The sequence below is a fragment of the Microcaecilia unicolor genome, chromosome 4 (genome assembly GCF_901765095.1).
Source record: "Microcaecilia unicolor chromosome 4, aMicUni1.1, whole genome shotgun sequence".
In the NCBI taxonomy this organism is placed as follows: domain Eukaryota; kingdom Metazoa; phylum Chordata; class Amphibia; order Gymnophiona; family Siphonopidae; genus Microcaecilia; species Microcaecilia unicolor.
The window spans coordinates 125452024-125469235 of record NC_044034.1 but is presented as its reverse complement, the minus strand read 5'-3'; the positions used below and the strand labels follow the sequence as shown (position 1 = coordinate 125469235).

At 42.6% G+C, this 17212-nt stretch overlaps 1 protein-coding gene across 1 annotated transcript in view; it reads left to right on the top strand.

Moving 5' to 3' along the window:
• The window catches only part of KLHL1 (kelch like family member 1), a 683807-nt gene that overhangs the window by 252680 nt on the left and 413915 nt on the right, over window positions 1–17212 (top strand). The window contains exon 4 of the mRNA XM_030202420.1: window positions 3623–3819. Coding sequence (XP_030058280.1) covers window positions 3623–3819 — 197 coding nt within the window. The remainder of the gene's footprint in view (window positions 1–3622; window positions 3820–17212) is intronic.

Sequence of the window (17212 nt, the reverse complement as noted above, 5' to 3'; positions counted from 1 at the left end):
CGTCCTTTTTCCAATTTATTCTTTATTTCTAAAATACTGTAGAAAATAGTCTACCAACAAGCCTCCTCTTTCATTGAGAAATCTCTTGCTTTCCATCCCAAACAATCAGGTTCCCACTCTCATTTTAGTACTGAAACGATAATTACAGCTCTACTTAGTGAAATTCACTCTCACTTGGATAGATATAATGCTGTGCTCACAACTTCTCTTGACCTCTCTGACCTTGTTGATCACTCCCTCCTTCTAGCTCGCCTCACCTCACCTCTTTGGGCTCTGTGTTTTCCTGGTATTCCTCTTTCTTAACTGAATACTAATTCAGAGTCACCACTCCATCCTCCACATCTCAGCCCTGTTGTCTAGAATATAAGGTTTCCCAGGGTTCTATTTTATCCCCTCTCCTCTTCAATCTCTTTCTTAGCCTGCTGGCTACTGTTATCCAATCTACTGGTATTTCTTGCCACTTTTATGCTGACAACATACTCCTGATTTACCCCACAAATCCTTATTCCTCATCTATTGCTCCCCCTACATAATTTTTTTGTCTCATATATTGCAATGGCTGTTTGATCATAGATTGATTCTTAATAAAGACAAAACAGTAGTGTGTTGGTTCAGTGGAGGACCCCCCTCACTCTTTTTGGTACCACTATCCAGCCATGGACTCTTTGTTATTTAGGAATCATTTTCGATTCCCAACTCTCCTTTGTCCCACAGATCTCCCATCTATGTAAAACTAGCTTCTACATCCTACGCCAACTCCATTCAGTTAGACAGTATTTTGAACATAGTTTCTTTCACTCATTCTTTCATTGCTGATCACTAGGATTGACTACTGTAACATGCCATACTTAGGTTGTCCTCAATCCCAATTCAAGAATTTACAATCCCTCCAAAACACAGCTATCAGACTTCATTTGTCATGCTCGCAAATATGACCATGTTTCTCCGTTATTCATCAAACACCACTGGCTTCCTGTTGACAAGTGGATTATCTACAAGGTTCTCCTTTTGACTTTTAAGGCTCTTAGAACTCATCTGCCTTCTTATCTCTCTAATCTTACCATTCCATATACTCCAGCCCAGCTCCTCTGTTCTCTTATCGTGTTTGCCTCCCAAGTCCCAGAAACGTACAGTTAGAATCTACTCGACACAGCGTTTTCTTCTTTGCTGCCACTTTTCACTGGAACTCTATGCCCCTATCAATCTGAGCTGAACCTTTTTTTCAAGAAGTTTAAAGTTGCTTTCGACTCTACCTAGGTTCTGGTTTGCTACCCTGTTATCAATTTCCTATCCATTACTGTCATCCGTTCTTTGCTTTGTGGATTTTGCTCTTTTGTTTGAATGCTAACATTTTTATTTATAATTGTTTTTCCTTTCTTTTCTGAATTTTATCTTGACATTTTAGCATTGTACATCACTGTAATCTGCAAGTTAGTTAACGGCGGTATAGTAAATCTCAATACATAAGAGCATAAATAAGAAGAGCAACCAAAATGATAATGGGAATGAAACTCCTCTCATATGAGGAAAGGCTAACGAGGTTAGGACTCTTCAGCTTGGAAAAGAGATGGATGAGGTGAGATATAATTGAGGTCTACAAAATCCTGAGTGGCGTAGAACGAGTAGAAATAAATCAATTTTTACTCGTCACAAAGTACAAAGACTAGGGGACATTCAAGGAAGTTACATGGAAATACTTTTAAAACAAGTAGGAGGAAATATTTTTTCACTCAATGAATAGCTAAGCTCCGGAACTCTTTGCCAGAGGTTAGCATATCTGGGTTAAACAAAAAGGTTTGGACAAGTTCTTGGAGGAAAAATCCATAGTCTGCTATTGAGACAGACATGGGGGAAGCAACTGCTTGTCCTGGGATTTGTTGCATGGAATATTGACTGGAACTGGGTTTTTGCCAGGTACTTGTGATCTGGCTTGGCCACTGCTGGAAACAGGATAATGGGCAGCTAGATGGACTGTTGGTCTGACCTAGTATGGCTTCTCTTATGTTCATATGTAAGTTGCTGGATTATTTGTGAGGGTGAGAGGGGAAGAGAAGGAAAATGCCCTCACTCACATTTCCATACATACCTTGGGATGAATCCTTGGCAGTATAGAGAGAAAATCTGGGCTAAGTGGATAGACTAGCTTGTTCTTTTCTTCTATCATTTACTATTTTAGTATTCTGTGAATGTACAGACTGCAGCATACAAGATTTGTTTATCTTGACTGGAATTAAACAAAAAGTGCTGCTACTGTGGTTTAGACAATGAAATTACATATTATGTTTTCAGTAGGTCAAAAGTTGACACTTATAATTGCCCTGACAAAATGATTGACATATAGGCGTTAATTTCTCCCCGTTGCATGACCACGCGGTAAGATTAATACTACTGCATGGCCATTTTATTTTTAGGGACTTTTTAACCACTGCGGTTAAAAGGGTTCTGGCTCGTGGGAAAAATGGCCCCCACCACTTCCGCACGGCCCTTTTTACCGCAGTTTGGTAAAAGGACTGCAGGCCGTCCTAGACAAAGTAGTACCAGCTGACCCCTAGTGGTCATCTCCAGTACTATTGATAGGGTGTCAGATTGCCAAATAACTCTTGCTCCTTAATTGGCAATCTGACTCTTAGCAGTAGTACTGGAGACTACCACTAGGGATCAGCCAGCAATTTATTGATTAGGACGGCCAGTGGAGCCGGAGCAAGCGGAGATTGATCCTTACCCCTATCGCTGCCCTCCAGGACCCCTTGGGGTGAGTGAGAGATGGCTATGGGAAGAGGAAGGAGGTGGACCTGAATAGCCTGCCTGACCTGACATGGAAGGAGCAGGGCAGAGTTTTAGGGGGTTATTTGTTTTTACATTTTAACCTGTGTCAGGATTTCAAGTATGCCTCAGGGGCTGGGGGTTGGAGGAATCTTCAATTTGGACTGGTGGGCCCTTTAATTTTTTCATGCTGATGTAAGGAAAACAATTTTTCTTTTTTTCCAGGTCCTGGAAAAACTAATGATAGCTCTTGAGCTGCAATTAGTTTTTCCAGTGAAAACAGGCACCTACATTTTTCCTGTGCTAATTTTTATACTTTTAAACATTAATGAATTGTTTGCTTCATTCTGCCTTGCAACAGTTCAGAAACAAATTTACATAAACGTTCATGTAAAGTGGACTTCACATGAAAATTTACAACCATGAAATGTACTTTTGCAAAGTAATTTCACATTTTATTACATACCTATATCCTTAGCACACCCAAAATCTGCTACAGTGATGACCTTCAACAACTCAACTAGTAGTATATTTCAGGCCTTCTTATCTTCACCTTTGCTTCTAACAAGATCAATACTTAAGCTATTACCCATGCTCCTTTTCATGTTAAAATCTGGGTTTCCTCAAGGTCATTGTGATTGTGTTTTAACCATTAAAAACTCACATCCTGATACCTCTCCTTTAATTTTTTTTTCTCTCATAGCAGTTTCTTTTCCAAACTGTAAAGGATTTGGCTTCTTGTCTCAGCGTGTAAGGGGAAAGAGTAACAAATATTACATTACCATTCATGCACACAGACATAAAAGGTGTCAGCACGAAACCATTTGAGATTGAGTCTTGTAATCTCTATTTTTTTAAGGTTGCTTGGAATTAAAGGAAGACACCATTGAAAACTTGTTAGCAGCCGCTTGTCTCCTTCAGCTTCCACAAGTAGTAGAGGTGTGCTGCCATTTTCTAATGAAACTTTTACATCCATCCAACTGTTTGGGAATTCGAGCATTTGCCGATGCTCAGGGATGCATTGAGCTTATGAAGGTGGCTCACAGCTATACCATGGTAAGGCAGCATTGTTGCATTCTTCCATTTAAATATATAGAAAGAGTGTGAGAGATATTTTATGTTCTGTGCTTTGAGTTTTTTTCTGTATTACATGGTAAATGAAATATATGAATATAATGAACTGTTGTGAAGGATGTGCAAAGAAATATTTCTCTCTTTAATAATCCCCTACTTCCAATATATCTACTAGAATTAATCATAAAATTATTGAGTTTGCTATTCTTTGGGTATTTAAGCACAGATCATGATATTTTAAGTCACCACCAGTGCTATTTTCTCCCAGGCCCCAACATCATATCAGTGTTAGGAAATACATGTGACGATCTGGTGTTGCCACTGACTTGGATGGCTAACAATCTTTCTAGTCCCATTCACCTGTTTATCTTCAATTCCTACACACTAATTCGACTCCTGCTCCACTTTCTTTAGCTGTTGTAGCCCTTTCATGACTCTCTTTATAGCTCTACTTTTTAAATTGTTTTTAGGACTCCAAGGTATGAGCCTGTTTCTCAATGCTTCTTCTCTGGCTTGCGCCAATGCAACTCTATTCCAATGAATGCATGGCTCTGTTTATAGCATTTTTATTCTCAATTCAAGCCAGATAGAGAGAGATGGTCTGGGACCAGAGATTATAGAGTTTGTACAATGTTTTCATGACTCTCTTGGGATTGCTGCTGTCTGATGTCTCCTCAACTGTCCAAGCCTTCATACCTACCAAATAAAAAAAAACCTCATACCTCTTGAACATATAAAGCTCAGGTGATAACTTAGATCTATAGGCCAATGGTGAAGGCCAGATTGAAAATGTTTTGGTTTTATGAAGAAATTGTTTTTTTTTTTAATGGTAATATTAATTATTTTACAAGTAATACTATCAAGTATGTTGGGAATTGGGGATCCCTTACAATGAATGTGTATTTCTCCTTCAAACACATTTTCCTGTGCAGCGTGTATGAGCATAACTATCAAAATCCCTTTAAAGTTGGCAATTACATAGTATAATATAATTATATTTAAAATGAATTACTCATGGAAAACAAAGAAAGTGCTACAGTGAATATGCAACAACATAATATTCCTGCTTAGATTTTGTATTTAGGAGCATTAAGATTCCCTAAACATATTAATACTTGCATTATAAGAACAATTAGGAACCCAGTTTTGGTTTATTTCCCATAATATCTTGAACTACACATCAGCATTGTAAACGAATACAGCACAGAATAAGAGCGCCATTTTCAAAAGTTTTCTCCAATTGTAAGGTAAGAACATTTTTCAAAACAATAGAGGCCACATTGAGCCCGACTCCTACATAAAACCAATGTTTTCACTGTGAGATTATTATCTTATACTAAGGGCCCCGTTTACTAAGCCGCGCTAGAAGCATGTTAATACTTTTAGCAAACGCTAACCATTAGCGCGCTGTGTAGGCTCCCACAATATTCCTATGGGCGCCTACACAGTTAGCGTGTGCTAATTTTGTACACGCGCTAAAAATGCTAGCGCACCTTAGTAAACCTCAGTGTTCATCTTGTCAGTCTTTCACTTTTTGCAAGCTCCTATGCATTTAGACATAATGAGCACTCTTGTTCTTTCATCTTGTCAGTCTTGCGTTTAGCCATTATGAGCACACCAATGCTTTATCATCTTGTTAGTTCTATGTGAATTGTCTCATCATATGTGTTCGGATGTAGTCTCTTTCCACTGTTTTCTATACTCCTCATTTAAACACCCAGTAACTGGAAGACTTGTCTTTTTTTTTCTATATGTATTTTGTAAGAACGTTAATACAACATAAGTTTGTAATCATTTCTCTTTATACGATTCATCAATTGATTAACAAGCCAATAAGTGCTGATAATTAGTACTTAAAAACTAATTAGCAACACTAATTGGCTTTAATTTGAATTTACGCACATAACTTTCTAGGCGTATTCTAGAATAGAGAGATGTGGTAGCCGTGTTAGTCCACTTTTAAAGGTAATCAATAGAAATAGAATAAAATAAAACATAGAAAGGAAAATAAGATGATACCTTTTTTATTGGACTAACTTAATACATTTTTTGACTAGCTTTTGAAGGTAGCCCTTCTTCGTCAGATCAGAAATAAGCAAATTTTGATAAGTAACATCATATATAAGTGAAACATCAAAGTATTTAAGTGACAGTCTGAAAGGATGAGGGAGGGATGGGCTAGGTGAGAAACAGAGAGGGCTGAGAGGATGAGGGACAGGGAGATATGCATGGCGATCAGAGGGTGACAAAGCAATGAAATTTCATGGTTTATAACGGGCTAGAAAACCCAGATCTTTGTTAAGTCCTGTCTGGTGGGTCTTGCGTTCCTGTATTGTTTTAAAGTTTCCTTTCAGTATTCTCACCATAAAGTCATTGGTATAGTGTTCTGGTTTTGTAAAGTGCTGTTCCACAGAGGTAACATCCTGGTTGCCACTGGCATTTTTCATTTGATGGCTATGTAAATTAAATCTCTTCTTCAGCATCTGGCTTGCTTCTCCAATATAGCACCCTTCATCACATTTTTTATAATGCAGTGCATGTAAATTCTCATACACACAGTAGAAAAAGGGAGGGGTTATAGGCATGGAATGGGCGAGTTGTGGGCATTTCAAAAAACAATGCACACTGTTATGGAATACACCTGATCTGCACGTAACTTAGACGCAGGTATTTAGGCCTGAATTTAGGTGGCCTAAATGGGTGTGCCTAAATTTTAGTCACAAGAATGGTGCGTGTGCATATTCTATATGTAACTTGAAGCGTAGTTTATGGAATCACATTAACCGCATGGTTTTTCAGCATTTATAAAATGTAACCCTAACTGATTAGCGCCTGGTTAGTATGTGAGTCCTTACCTCCTACAAAGTAGGGTGTTGAAAAATTAGTGCATGGCCATTCATTTAAAAAATAGGAAAAGTGGCCATTTTACCTATGCAGAAAAAATGGCCTTAGTGTTTGGGAATGACCTACATAAGCATGTGTAAGTCCACTTTTACTGCAGTTTGATAAAAGGGCCCATATATCTTCGAACATACCTATATCAGGGATATATAAATGTATGTACTTGCTTCTTCTAGTGTGTGCTTTCATGTGTGTATCCAGCGGGGGTAATTTTATAATAGCTATTTTATGTATATAAAACAGATTTTCCCCCTGATTCTATATATCTCGTCTAGCGTTCCATGCCTAAATCTAAGCGTATTGCATAACAACGTGTGTAACTTAATTAGCTTAACAAGCCCATCAGCATTGTTAACAGCACTTAATAAGCAATAATGAGCACTAATTGGCAATAATTAGAATTTACGCACACAACTCACTAAGCGTATGATATAATGAACTGCACCTAAACTCTAAACCATGCAGTTCAAAAGGGGCATGGCTATGGCTGTTTAAATGGGCATTTTGTGGGCATTCCCAAATTCACACACGTTGTTATAGAATATGGCCCAGTCTGTGTAAATCTACATGCAAGGGTTTATGCCATGTTTTCATTTGTGTAAATGAAGGTACGTTTTTTTAGGCACTGGGCTATCAACTAAGCATATTCTATATACCACGCGTAAGTATTATAGAATATGCTTAGTCAAAAATGATTTCCACATGATTTTTCCAGGCACCATGTATAGAATTTCCCCCTTTATTTGTGAAAACTCCTTTATACAGTTACTTCCTATGAGGGCAATAATCCATAGAAACAGGTTTTTTGACTATTGCCTATTCATGAATGCTGGTAAAAGTGTCTATATTATTCCACATTTAGCTAGGGGCTTGAAGATGTCTCACCAGAGCAGGGTAACATCAAGGGAGGGAAATAGGCAGTTCTGAAAAGTCAAAACTGTATGTGTACTTTTGACTATAAAATGTATACACACAAATGTATCCTGTGTACCTGAATGTAACTCACCTTGAACTACTACTGAAGAAAGATGTGAGCAAAATCCCAATAAAGGAATACATAAAATTCAGACATGACTTTGTATGGTTGCCTTTCCTAATGCAATAATGAAAGGAAAAAAAATGCACACATGCACTATTTCTTTGACTAGCATAAATCATCATGGATGGTTTTATTATTTACTCCAAAAAGTAAGAGTTATTAGTACAGAAATTATATATATATATATATATATATATATATATATATATATATATATATATATATATATATATATATATATATTAGGACTATCCTAGAAACTTATGTAGTACAGTTTTGTTTATTAAAATACTAGTAGAAAAGGCCCATTTCAGACACAAATGAAACGGGCGCTAGCAAGGTTTTCCTTAGAGTGTGTATGTTTGAGAGAGTATGTGTGAGAGTGATTGTGTGAGAGAGAGAGAGAGAATTTGCGAGTGTGTGTGTGTGAAAGAATGAGTGAGACTGTGTGCGAGTGTGTGTCTGTGAGAGACTGTGTGTGCCTGGGGCCGCTCCTTCCCACCCAGTTCCAGTGCCCCCCCTTCCTGTGTGTTCCAGGGTCGTCCCCCCGTTTTTTTTTTTAAATTTCTGTACAGGTGGTGCATTTCTCCCCATCCCCCCCAGTTCCAGACCCCCCTCCGAGTTCCAGACCCCTCCCTCCCGCTCTCCGAGTTCCAGACCCCACCTCTCTGCCTTCCTCCCTCTGATTTCCAGACCCTCCCTCAGAGTTCCTGACCCCTGGAACCCCCCTGCTGTGACCCTCTCGAGCCCCCCTTCCCGCCGCCAACCCTCCCCCGCCGCCATTGCGTACCTGTGCTGGCGGGGGACCCCAACCCCCACCAGCCGAAGTCCTCTTCTCGGCCATGCGGTATGGACGAATGACATGATCAAGTTGGAATCTGTTTGTGTGCGTGCGTCTGATGTCAGACGCATGAACACAAACTGATTCAAACTTAATCACATCATTCGTCCATGCCGCACGGCCGAAAAGAGGACTTCGGCTGGTGGGGGTTGGGGTCCCCCGCCAGCACAGGTACGCAATGGCGGCGGGGGAGGGTTGGCGGCGGGAAGGGGGGCTCGAGAGGGTCACAGCAGGGGGGTTCCAGGGGTAAGGAACTCTGAGGGAGGGTCTGGAAATCAGAGGGAGGGGGTCTTTACAAATCAGAGGGAGGGAGGGGGTTGTGGTCTTGAACTGGCAGCTGCGGGTGGCGAGGGGGTTGATGTGCCCGGGGGTGGGGTGTTGATGTGCTTGGGGGAGGGGCTTAGGTGGTGTCCGGGGGGTGTTGATGTGTTTGGGGGAGGGGCTTGGGTGATGCACCGCGGGGGTGGGTTGATGCACCGGGGGGTTGTCTGCGATGCCGCACTTGTCGTGTTGCAGGGAGCGGCGCACTCACAGCTGATTCCCAGGCAGGTACTCCTCCCCCTGCCTGGGAATCAGCTGTGAGTGACTTCAGCCTGGCTACGGAGCCTAGCTCAGGAGCCACGGATACAGGCAGCTACTTTAGAATGTTGATGGTTAGAATCTAATATAATAATTTGCTCCTCCAACATTCCAATGTGTCTCACTGGGATCATAACCATCTGCTGACATCACTCCTCCAACGTTCTCCTCCAATGTTCCAATGTGTGTCACTGGGATTGTAACCACCTGCTGACGTCACTCCTCCAACGTTCTCCGTCCCCCCTCCCTCCCAGTTCCATGAGACCCTGGAACTGGGAGGGAGGGATGGAGGGACAGAGGGAGGGGGGACCCTGGAAATGGGAGGGAGGGAGGGGGACACTGGAACTCAGAGGGGGAGGGAGGGAGGGGGGGCTGGAACTCAGAGGGAGGTGGAGGGGGCAGGGGAGAGATGCTGTACATGGATGGATGGAGGGGGCAGGGCACAGAGGGCGTTGCCTGCATATGGATGAATGCAGGGGAGAGAGCATAATGCAGGGGAGGGAGGGGACCCTGAAACTCAGAGGGTGGCAGGGAGGGGACGACCCTGAGAGGCAGGGAGGGGATGACCCTGGAACTCAGAGGCAGGGAGGGGGACAACAACCCTGGAACTCGGAGGGAGGGAGGGGGGGACGACCCTGGAACTCAGAGGGCGGGAGGGAGAGGGGACCCTGGAACTGGGAGGGAGGGGGGCCCTGGCACACACTCTCATGCTCACACACACACACTCTCTCTCTCTCACAGACACACTCTCAACCAGTCTCACTCTCTCTCTCTCTGTCACACACACACACTCGCACATTCACTCTCTCTCTCACACAGTCACTCTCACATACTCTCTCTCAAACATACACACTCCAAGGAAAACCTTGCTAGCGCCCATTTCCTTTGTGTCAGAAACAGGCCTTTTTTACTAGTTATTATATAGGATCGTTCTGGAATTATTTCTTTAGCATTGGGGAATTCATCTCACCATTGGGTCCTTGTACTAAGCTGTAGTAGAATGTAGCCTTAGCGCGCACTTACATGGCTTTTCCCCCCACATTAAGGTCATTTTTACTGCAGCCAATTTCCTACTTTTTCTATTGAAGGCTATACACTAATGTTGCCATTAGCATGAGAAAATTAAAAAGAATTACCACATGAGCACTTACCAACACCTGTTTTGTAGGCAGTACGTTTATCAGTTAGCACATGGTAATTGAGGATGCTCTAACTGATTAGAATAGGAATGCCTACTCGCTGCCCCCCAAACACAGCCCATCCAACAGAAAAGTGTTTTAACAAATTATTTTGCGCACGCTGATTTTGAACTTGCTGCAGGATGCCTGAGCATGCCCCATGGTAACAGGACTAGTGCTAGACATGATGGGGTCCAGAGCAGATGCTAGGGAAGGGGCCCCTCTTTCAACTTTAGATAGGTTAGGGCAATTGCCCTGTTTGCCCACCCCTAACACTGGCCTTGCATGGTAAGCCATTTCAAGCTATCATAAGTATGCGTTAGTGCTTACCACAGCTTAGTAAAGGGGCTCCTATGTTAGAATAAGGGTAGGTGCTCTATTCAAGTGCATTCTCAAAAGAAGTGGTCAAAGACTGGCATTGTAAATAGTTTCAAATACATGCGTAGGAAAAGAGATTCTCTCAAAAAGGGAAAACAAATAGGAAGACTAGGGAACTGAATGAGAAAGGTTTCTGAGGCCAACATCACACTTTTAAGAAGAAAAAGAAAAACCATAGCAGGGATAGCCTTTCAAATACTGGGCGAGCAATTCTACCCCTGGTTCTGAGCATTAAAGGAAGAGTTCCAAACAGATTAGGGGCCCTTTTACAAAGCAGCGGTAGAGGCGATAAAGCTACTTCCGCTTTGTGGTGCACCAATCAGGCACTACCACTGGCCTAACATGGAGGCTAGCAATAGTGCCACCCCCAGCGTGCAACATTTCTGGTGCGACTGGAAGTTTTTCCTTTTTACTACTAGGGTGGGAGCCCTCACTATCATTTATATAGGTGGTGATAAGAGCTCTCCCTGGAAATGGCCGCACGGCAAATGTTCACTTACCACACAGCCATTTCCTGTTTTTGGCTTTTTATCCACTGCAGTAAAATGGGCTTTGATGTGAGGCAAATCCATGCACCGATGCTACCGAAGGGCCCCTTTTACCGCAGCTTACTCACTCTGCTGCTCCCCAGTATCTCTCCACGCTCGTCCTTCCCTACACCCCTTCCCATGCACTCCGCTCCATGGATAAATCCTTCTTATCTGTTCCCTTCTCCACTACTGCCAACTCCAGACTTCGCGCCTTCTGTCGCGCTGCACCCTACGCCTGGAATAAACTTCCTGAGCCCCTACGTCTTGCCCCATCCTTGGCCACCTTTAAATCTAGACTGAAAGCCCACCTATTTAACATTGCTTTTGACTCGTAACCACTCGCCTCCACCTACCCTCCTCTCCTCCTTCCTGTACACATTAATTGATTTGATTTGCTTATTTTTTTTTGTCTATTAGATTGTAAGCTCTTTGAGCAGGGACTGTCTTTCTTCTATGTTTGTGCAGCACTGCGTACGCCTTGCAGCGCTATAGAAATGCTAAATAGTAGTAGTAGCTTGGTAAAAGGAGCCTTAAGGTTAAGTGGCTTATCCTGGCCAAATCTTTAGGTACGTTGTAACCACAGAATTTGAAAGTGAAACTATGAGCATACATTCTCTTTGAAAATTAATGTAAAGACCAATAATGATAGTACCTGTGGATAATGCCTCTATCTAACCTGTTTGAAAAATGCCTTCTGACAATTTGTATCACTTTCAGAAAGTTTCATTCAAAGCTTATGAAAGAAAAGTAGAGAATCGATTTCATTTTCTCTAGAAATCCTAATTTTGTAATAGAGTGACAGATCTAAGGTGGAGGATATGGTTACAAAAATAGCAGTCAATAAACTCATTCTCTACGATTCAATAAACAGCTATTACATGCTTTGGAAAGAAAAAAAAAGATATTAAAGAACATTGCCATGTATCTTGGAAACCCTAAATCTAAATTCATCTGGTTGGACTTTGCTTGAGGCACGGTTTAGTCTCATAGCAGCTGCCACTCATGAGTTCACAGTAATAATAGAGAACAAGATCCTCATGAGCCAAGACGACGGGAAGGATGGATGGATTACAGTTAAAAGGAATCACTGTAAATCTTAGCTGCTTGAGCTGATGCTTGAATTGAAAAAAAAAATGTAGTAAACTCCACTTCCTTTAGTGTTCTGTTACCCCTCCCCTGGCTTGGCTTGTTTTCCTCCACCCAGTTTTTTTTTGCCTTTTCTGCACTGACTCCTAAGTGAAACAGACATACATATTTGATTCCACCAGAATAGAAACTAATTTATAGTACCTGTGGCATGAAAACACTGATAAACACCAATTTTTGTACTCTAAAACAACCTACTAATTGGCTAAAAAAAAAAGTAAATTTATAAGCACAAGAATAGAAATCCTATTGGGGAGTGGGATTTTAGAAAGGATGTTTAAATCAGAAATTAGATGTCAAGCTGACGGACGTTCCACTAGTATTTTAGAACTGGTTTGCCGATGTAGAACCTGTTCTAAAATAGATGATGAAGTGGATATCAACGTGCCAGCTATGTGCATCAGGAACATCCATTTTAGAAAAGATAAGGTCAATGGGGAAAGCAGGCAATTAAATGTCCATTTCACAACACTTGAACGCCTATGTGTGAAATAACAACAAAGATATTCATATTGTCCTAAGTTGTTACCAGACCCCACCCCCACAAAGAGATCCTGAGCCCCCTTCCAACCCCCCCACCAAGAATTCTAATTCCTCGACTGCCCTGATTTCCAGTGCCCCTCTTGACCTCCTCATTGAGTTACGATCTCCTGACAAAACATCCCACCTCAGACACATCAGCTGCAGCCACCAGTGCTTGACCTTTTCTTCCACCCCAGACCTACCAGGGGTGTCAATGTCTCCCAACAGTGACAATAAATCCCCTCTATTACTGCTCAGGACTGTATCAGTATCCAAGCTAGTGCCTCTGCCACCCGGGAGCACTGACAGACATTTTTGACCCAGGGAGGTAGAGAGGGATTGGGAAGGGGGGAGGAGGCTAGCACTATAGGCAACCATGGCTCATTTTCCAGGGCAGAGTTTGGTGGGGCAATCAGGAGGGGGGGATCAGCACTCATGGGGATAGAAGGGGGCTTTGGGCCTGTTGAGGGGTTTCGGAGGGGAGGACATTAGTTTGGGGTATGAACCACTGCGGCTTTTGGATTTATGGGGCTCTGGATGGAGTCTGAGATACATGCGGGGCAGATCCTGGGCATGCTCAGTGCATCTACTACACAGGCTTTGCACTTACTCTGTGTTATGTTTTACAGTTAAGAAAGGGTAAGTGCAAACAGTTACTGAGCCTTCCAAAAACGTTTCCTTGGATGTCCTAGGTAGCTGGTCTAATTCCTGATATCTATCTTTATAGACATAGATGTTCCTTCCCCTTCTTCAATGAGTAATGAATGTCTATTTTTTAAGTTTACCCAAGTCCTACCCAAATGCAAGTTCTACAGTTTCAGATTATCATAGCTTGGCTTTGTCAAATCAGGAATTGGATATCCATTCCACATGGATGTCTAAGTACCAATTTATGAATATCTAAAACATGACTAGTGTTCTTTAAAATAAGCACCATATTTTTATTTATTTATTTGTTGCATTTGAATCCCACATTTTCCCTCCCATTTGCAGGCTCAATGATTTATTAAGATTTATTTACCGCCCTTTTGAAGGAATTCACTCAAGGCAGTGTACAGTAAGAATAAATCAAACAAAAGCAATAGATAATTACAGCAGTAAAAATATTCAAATAACAATACAAAGAATGGCATAATATACTACTTACAATGTGGAGGAGTGGCCTAGTGGTTAAGGTGGTGGACTTTGGTCTTGGGGAACTGAGGAACTGAGTTCAATTCCCACTTCAGGCACAGGCAGCTCCTTGTGACTCTGGGCAAGTCACTTAACCCTCCATTGCCCCATATAAGCCGCATTGAGCCTGCCATGAGTGGGAAAGTGTGGGGTACAAATTTAACAAAAATAAATACAATATGTAATAGAACATTTTAATTGACAGTGTAGGGTATAAGCAAAGATGGAACATATACAGTGGGGGAAATAAGTATTTGATCCCTTGCTGATTTTGTAAGTTTGCCCACTGACAAAGACATGAGCAGCCCATAATTGAAGGGTAGGTTATTGGTAACAGTGAGAGATAGCACATCACAAATTAAATCCGGAAAATCACATTGTGGAAAGTATATGAATTTATTTGCATTCTGTAGAGGGAAATAAGTATTTGATCCCCCACCAACCAGTAAGAGATCTGGCCCCTACAGACCAGGTAGATGTTCCAAATCAACTCGTTACCTGCATGACAGACAGCTGTCGGCAATGGTCACCTGTATGAAAGACACCTGTCCACAGACTCAGTGAATCAGTCAGACTCTAACCTCTACAAAATGGCCAAGAGCAAGGAGCTGTCTAAGGATGTCAGGGACAAGATCATACACCTGCACAAGGCTGGAATGGGCTACAAAACCATCAGTAAGACGCTGGGCGAGAAGGAGACAACTGTTGGTGCCATAGTAAGAAAATGGAAGAAGTACAAAATGACTGTCAATCGACAAAGATCTGGGGCTCCACGCAAAATCTCACCTCGTGGGGTATCCTTGATCATGAGGAAGGTTAGAAATCAGCCTACAACTACAAGGGGGGAACTTGTCAATGATCTCAAGGCAGCTGGGACCACTGTCACCACGAAAACCATTGGTAACACATTACGACATAACGGATTGCAATCCTGCAGTGCCCGCAAGGTCCCCCTGCTCCGGAAGGCACATGTGACGGCCCGTCTGAAGTTTGCCAGTGAACACCTGGATGATGCCGAGAGTGATTGGGAGAAGGTGCTGTGGTCAGATGAGACAAAAATTGAGCTCTTTGGCATGAACTCAACTCGCCGTGTTTGGAGGAAGAGAAATGCTGCCTATGACCCAAAGAACACCGTCCCCACTGTCAAGCATGGAGGTGGAAATGTTATGTTTTGGGGGTGTTTCTCTGCTAAGGGCACAGGACTACTTCACCGCATCAATGGGAGAATGGATGGGGCCATGTACCGTACAATTCTGAGTGACAACCTCCTTCCCTCCGCCAGGGCCTTAAAAATGGGTCGTGGCTGGGTCTTCCAGCACGACAATGACCCAAAACATACAGCCAAGGCAACAAAGGAGTGGCTCAGGAAGAAGCACATTAGGGTCATGGAGTGGCCTAGCCAGTCACCAGACCTTAATCCCATTGAAAACTTATGGAGGGAGCTGAAGCTGCGAGTTGCCAAGCGACAGCCCAGAACTCTTAATGATTTAGAGATGATCTGCAAAGAGGAGTGGACCAAAATTCCTCCTGACATGTGTGCAAACCTCATCATCAACTACAGAAGACGTCTGACCGCTGTGCTTGCCAACAAGGGTTTTGCCACCAAGTATTAGGTCTTGTTTGCCAGAGGGATTAAATACTTATTTCCCTCTGCAGAATGCAAATAAATTCATATACTTTCCACAATGTGATTTTCCGGATTTAATTTGTGATGTGCTATCTCTCACTGTTACCAATAACCTACCCTTCAATTATGGGCTGCTCATGTCTTTGTCAGTGGGCAAACTTACAAAATCAGCAAGGGATCAAATACTTATTTCCCCCACTGTAGATAAGAGAGTAAGAGGAATTTGAAAGTAAGGTGATTAATTTAAAGAAAATTGCACATGAGGTCAGAGAGATGGTTAACATATAGATAGGTAAGAGAGTAAGAAAATAAGGTGACTAATATAAAGAAACTAGTAAAAAAGGCCTGTTTCTCAAAAAAATGAAACGGGCGCTAGCAAGGCTATCTTGTAATGGCAATTATGTTCTTAAGGCTCTCATTGAAGCGATATCTCCTCTCTCCCCTGCCTCCCCTCCATTTCAGTGATCCTCCTCTGTCCTGCCGTCCCCTCCATGTCCTGCGATTCTGGCCTCCCCTCCATGTCCAGCGATTCTCCTCTGCCCTTCCCTCCCATCCGTTTCTCGCGATTCTCTCCTCTTCTCTCATTCCGTCCATGTCCATTGATTCTCCTCTGCCCTGTCCTCCCCACCCCTGGATGTCCCGTGATTCTGTCCTCCCCTCCATGACCTGTGATTGTCCTGTGCCCTGCCCTGCCATCCGTGTCCCGCGATTCTGCCCTCCTTAGCGATTCTCCTCTGCCCTGCCCTCCCATCCAGCGTTCCCTGCAGGCAGGTTGGGCTCACGTCCCCTCCCCTCCAGCGTTACGTTGTCTTCACTTGCTTGCCTTCGTAACATCCTGATGTCAGCTCGCCTCCAGCGTTCCCTTCCCTCTCACTGTTCTGCCCTCCTCTCACGTCATTTTGTCTTGACAAGAGGGCAGGACAGTGAGAGGGAAGGGAACGCTGGAGGCTTGCTGACGTCAGGATGTTACGAACCCAGACAGCCAGCCAGTCATAGAACGTTCAGGTACAAATTATATAGTAGATAATATAATAGATAACTAAGGGCTTGATACTCAGCATAGGCAGTCACCATATAAAGTTAGGCGTTGGCACTGGTGGTTAGCTTTATACAGTGCTTTATTTGTAGAAAAAAAGGTGCCGGTACTCATTGTGGGCGGGGTCACCACACATGGCACCGCCCCTATTATAGCCACACCCACATTAGTCACACCCCTTGTACCAGCCATGGCGCATACAAACAGACATCATTGAAAATATTATACTAGTATAGGAGAAAAAATAATTTGATTTTTTTTCATTATAAATAATTTCTGTAAGCTGTTACAGCTCCAGTATACCCAGTGCAAAATAAGACAAATTCCAAACACTAAAATGAAAATAAAATGATTTTTTCTACCTTTGTTGTCTGGTGACTTTGTTTTTCTATCCATATTGGTCCCAGTCTCTGATTCTGCTGCTA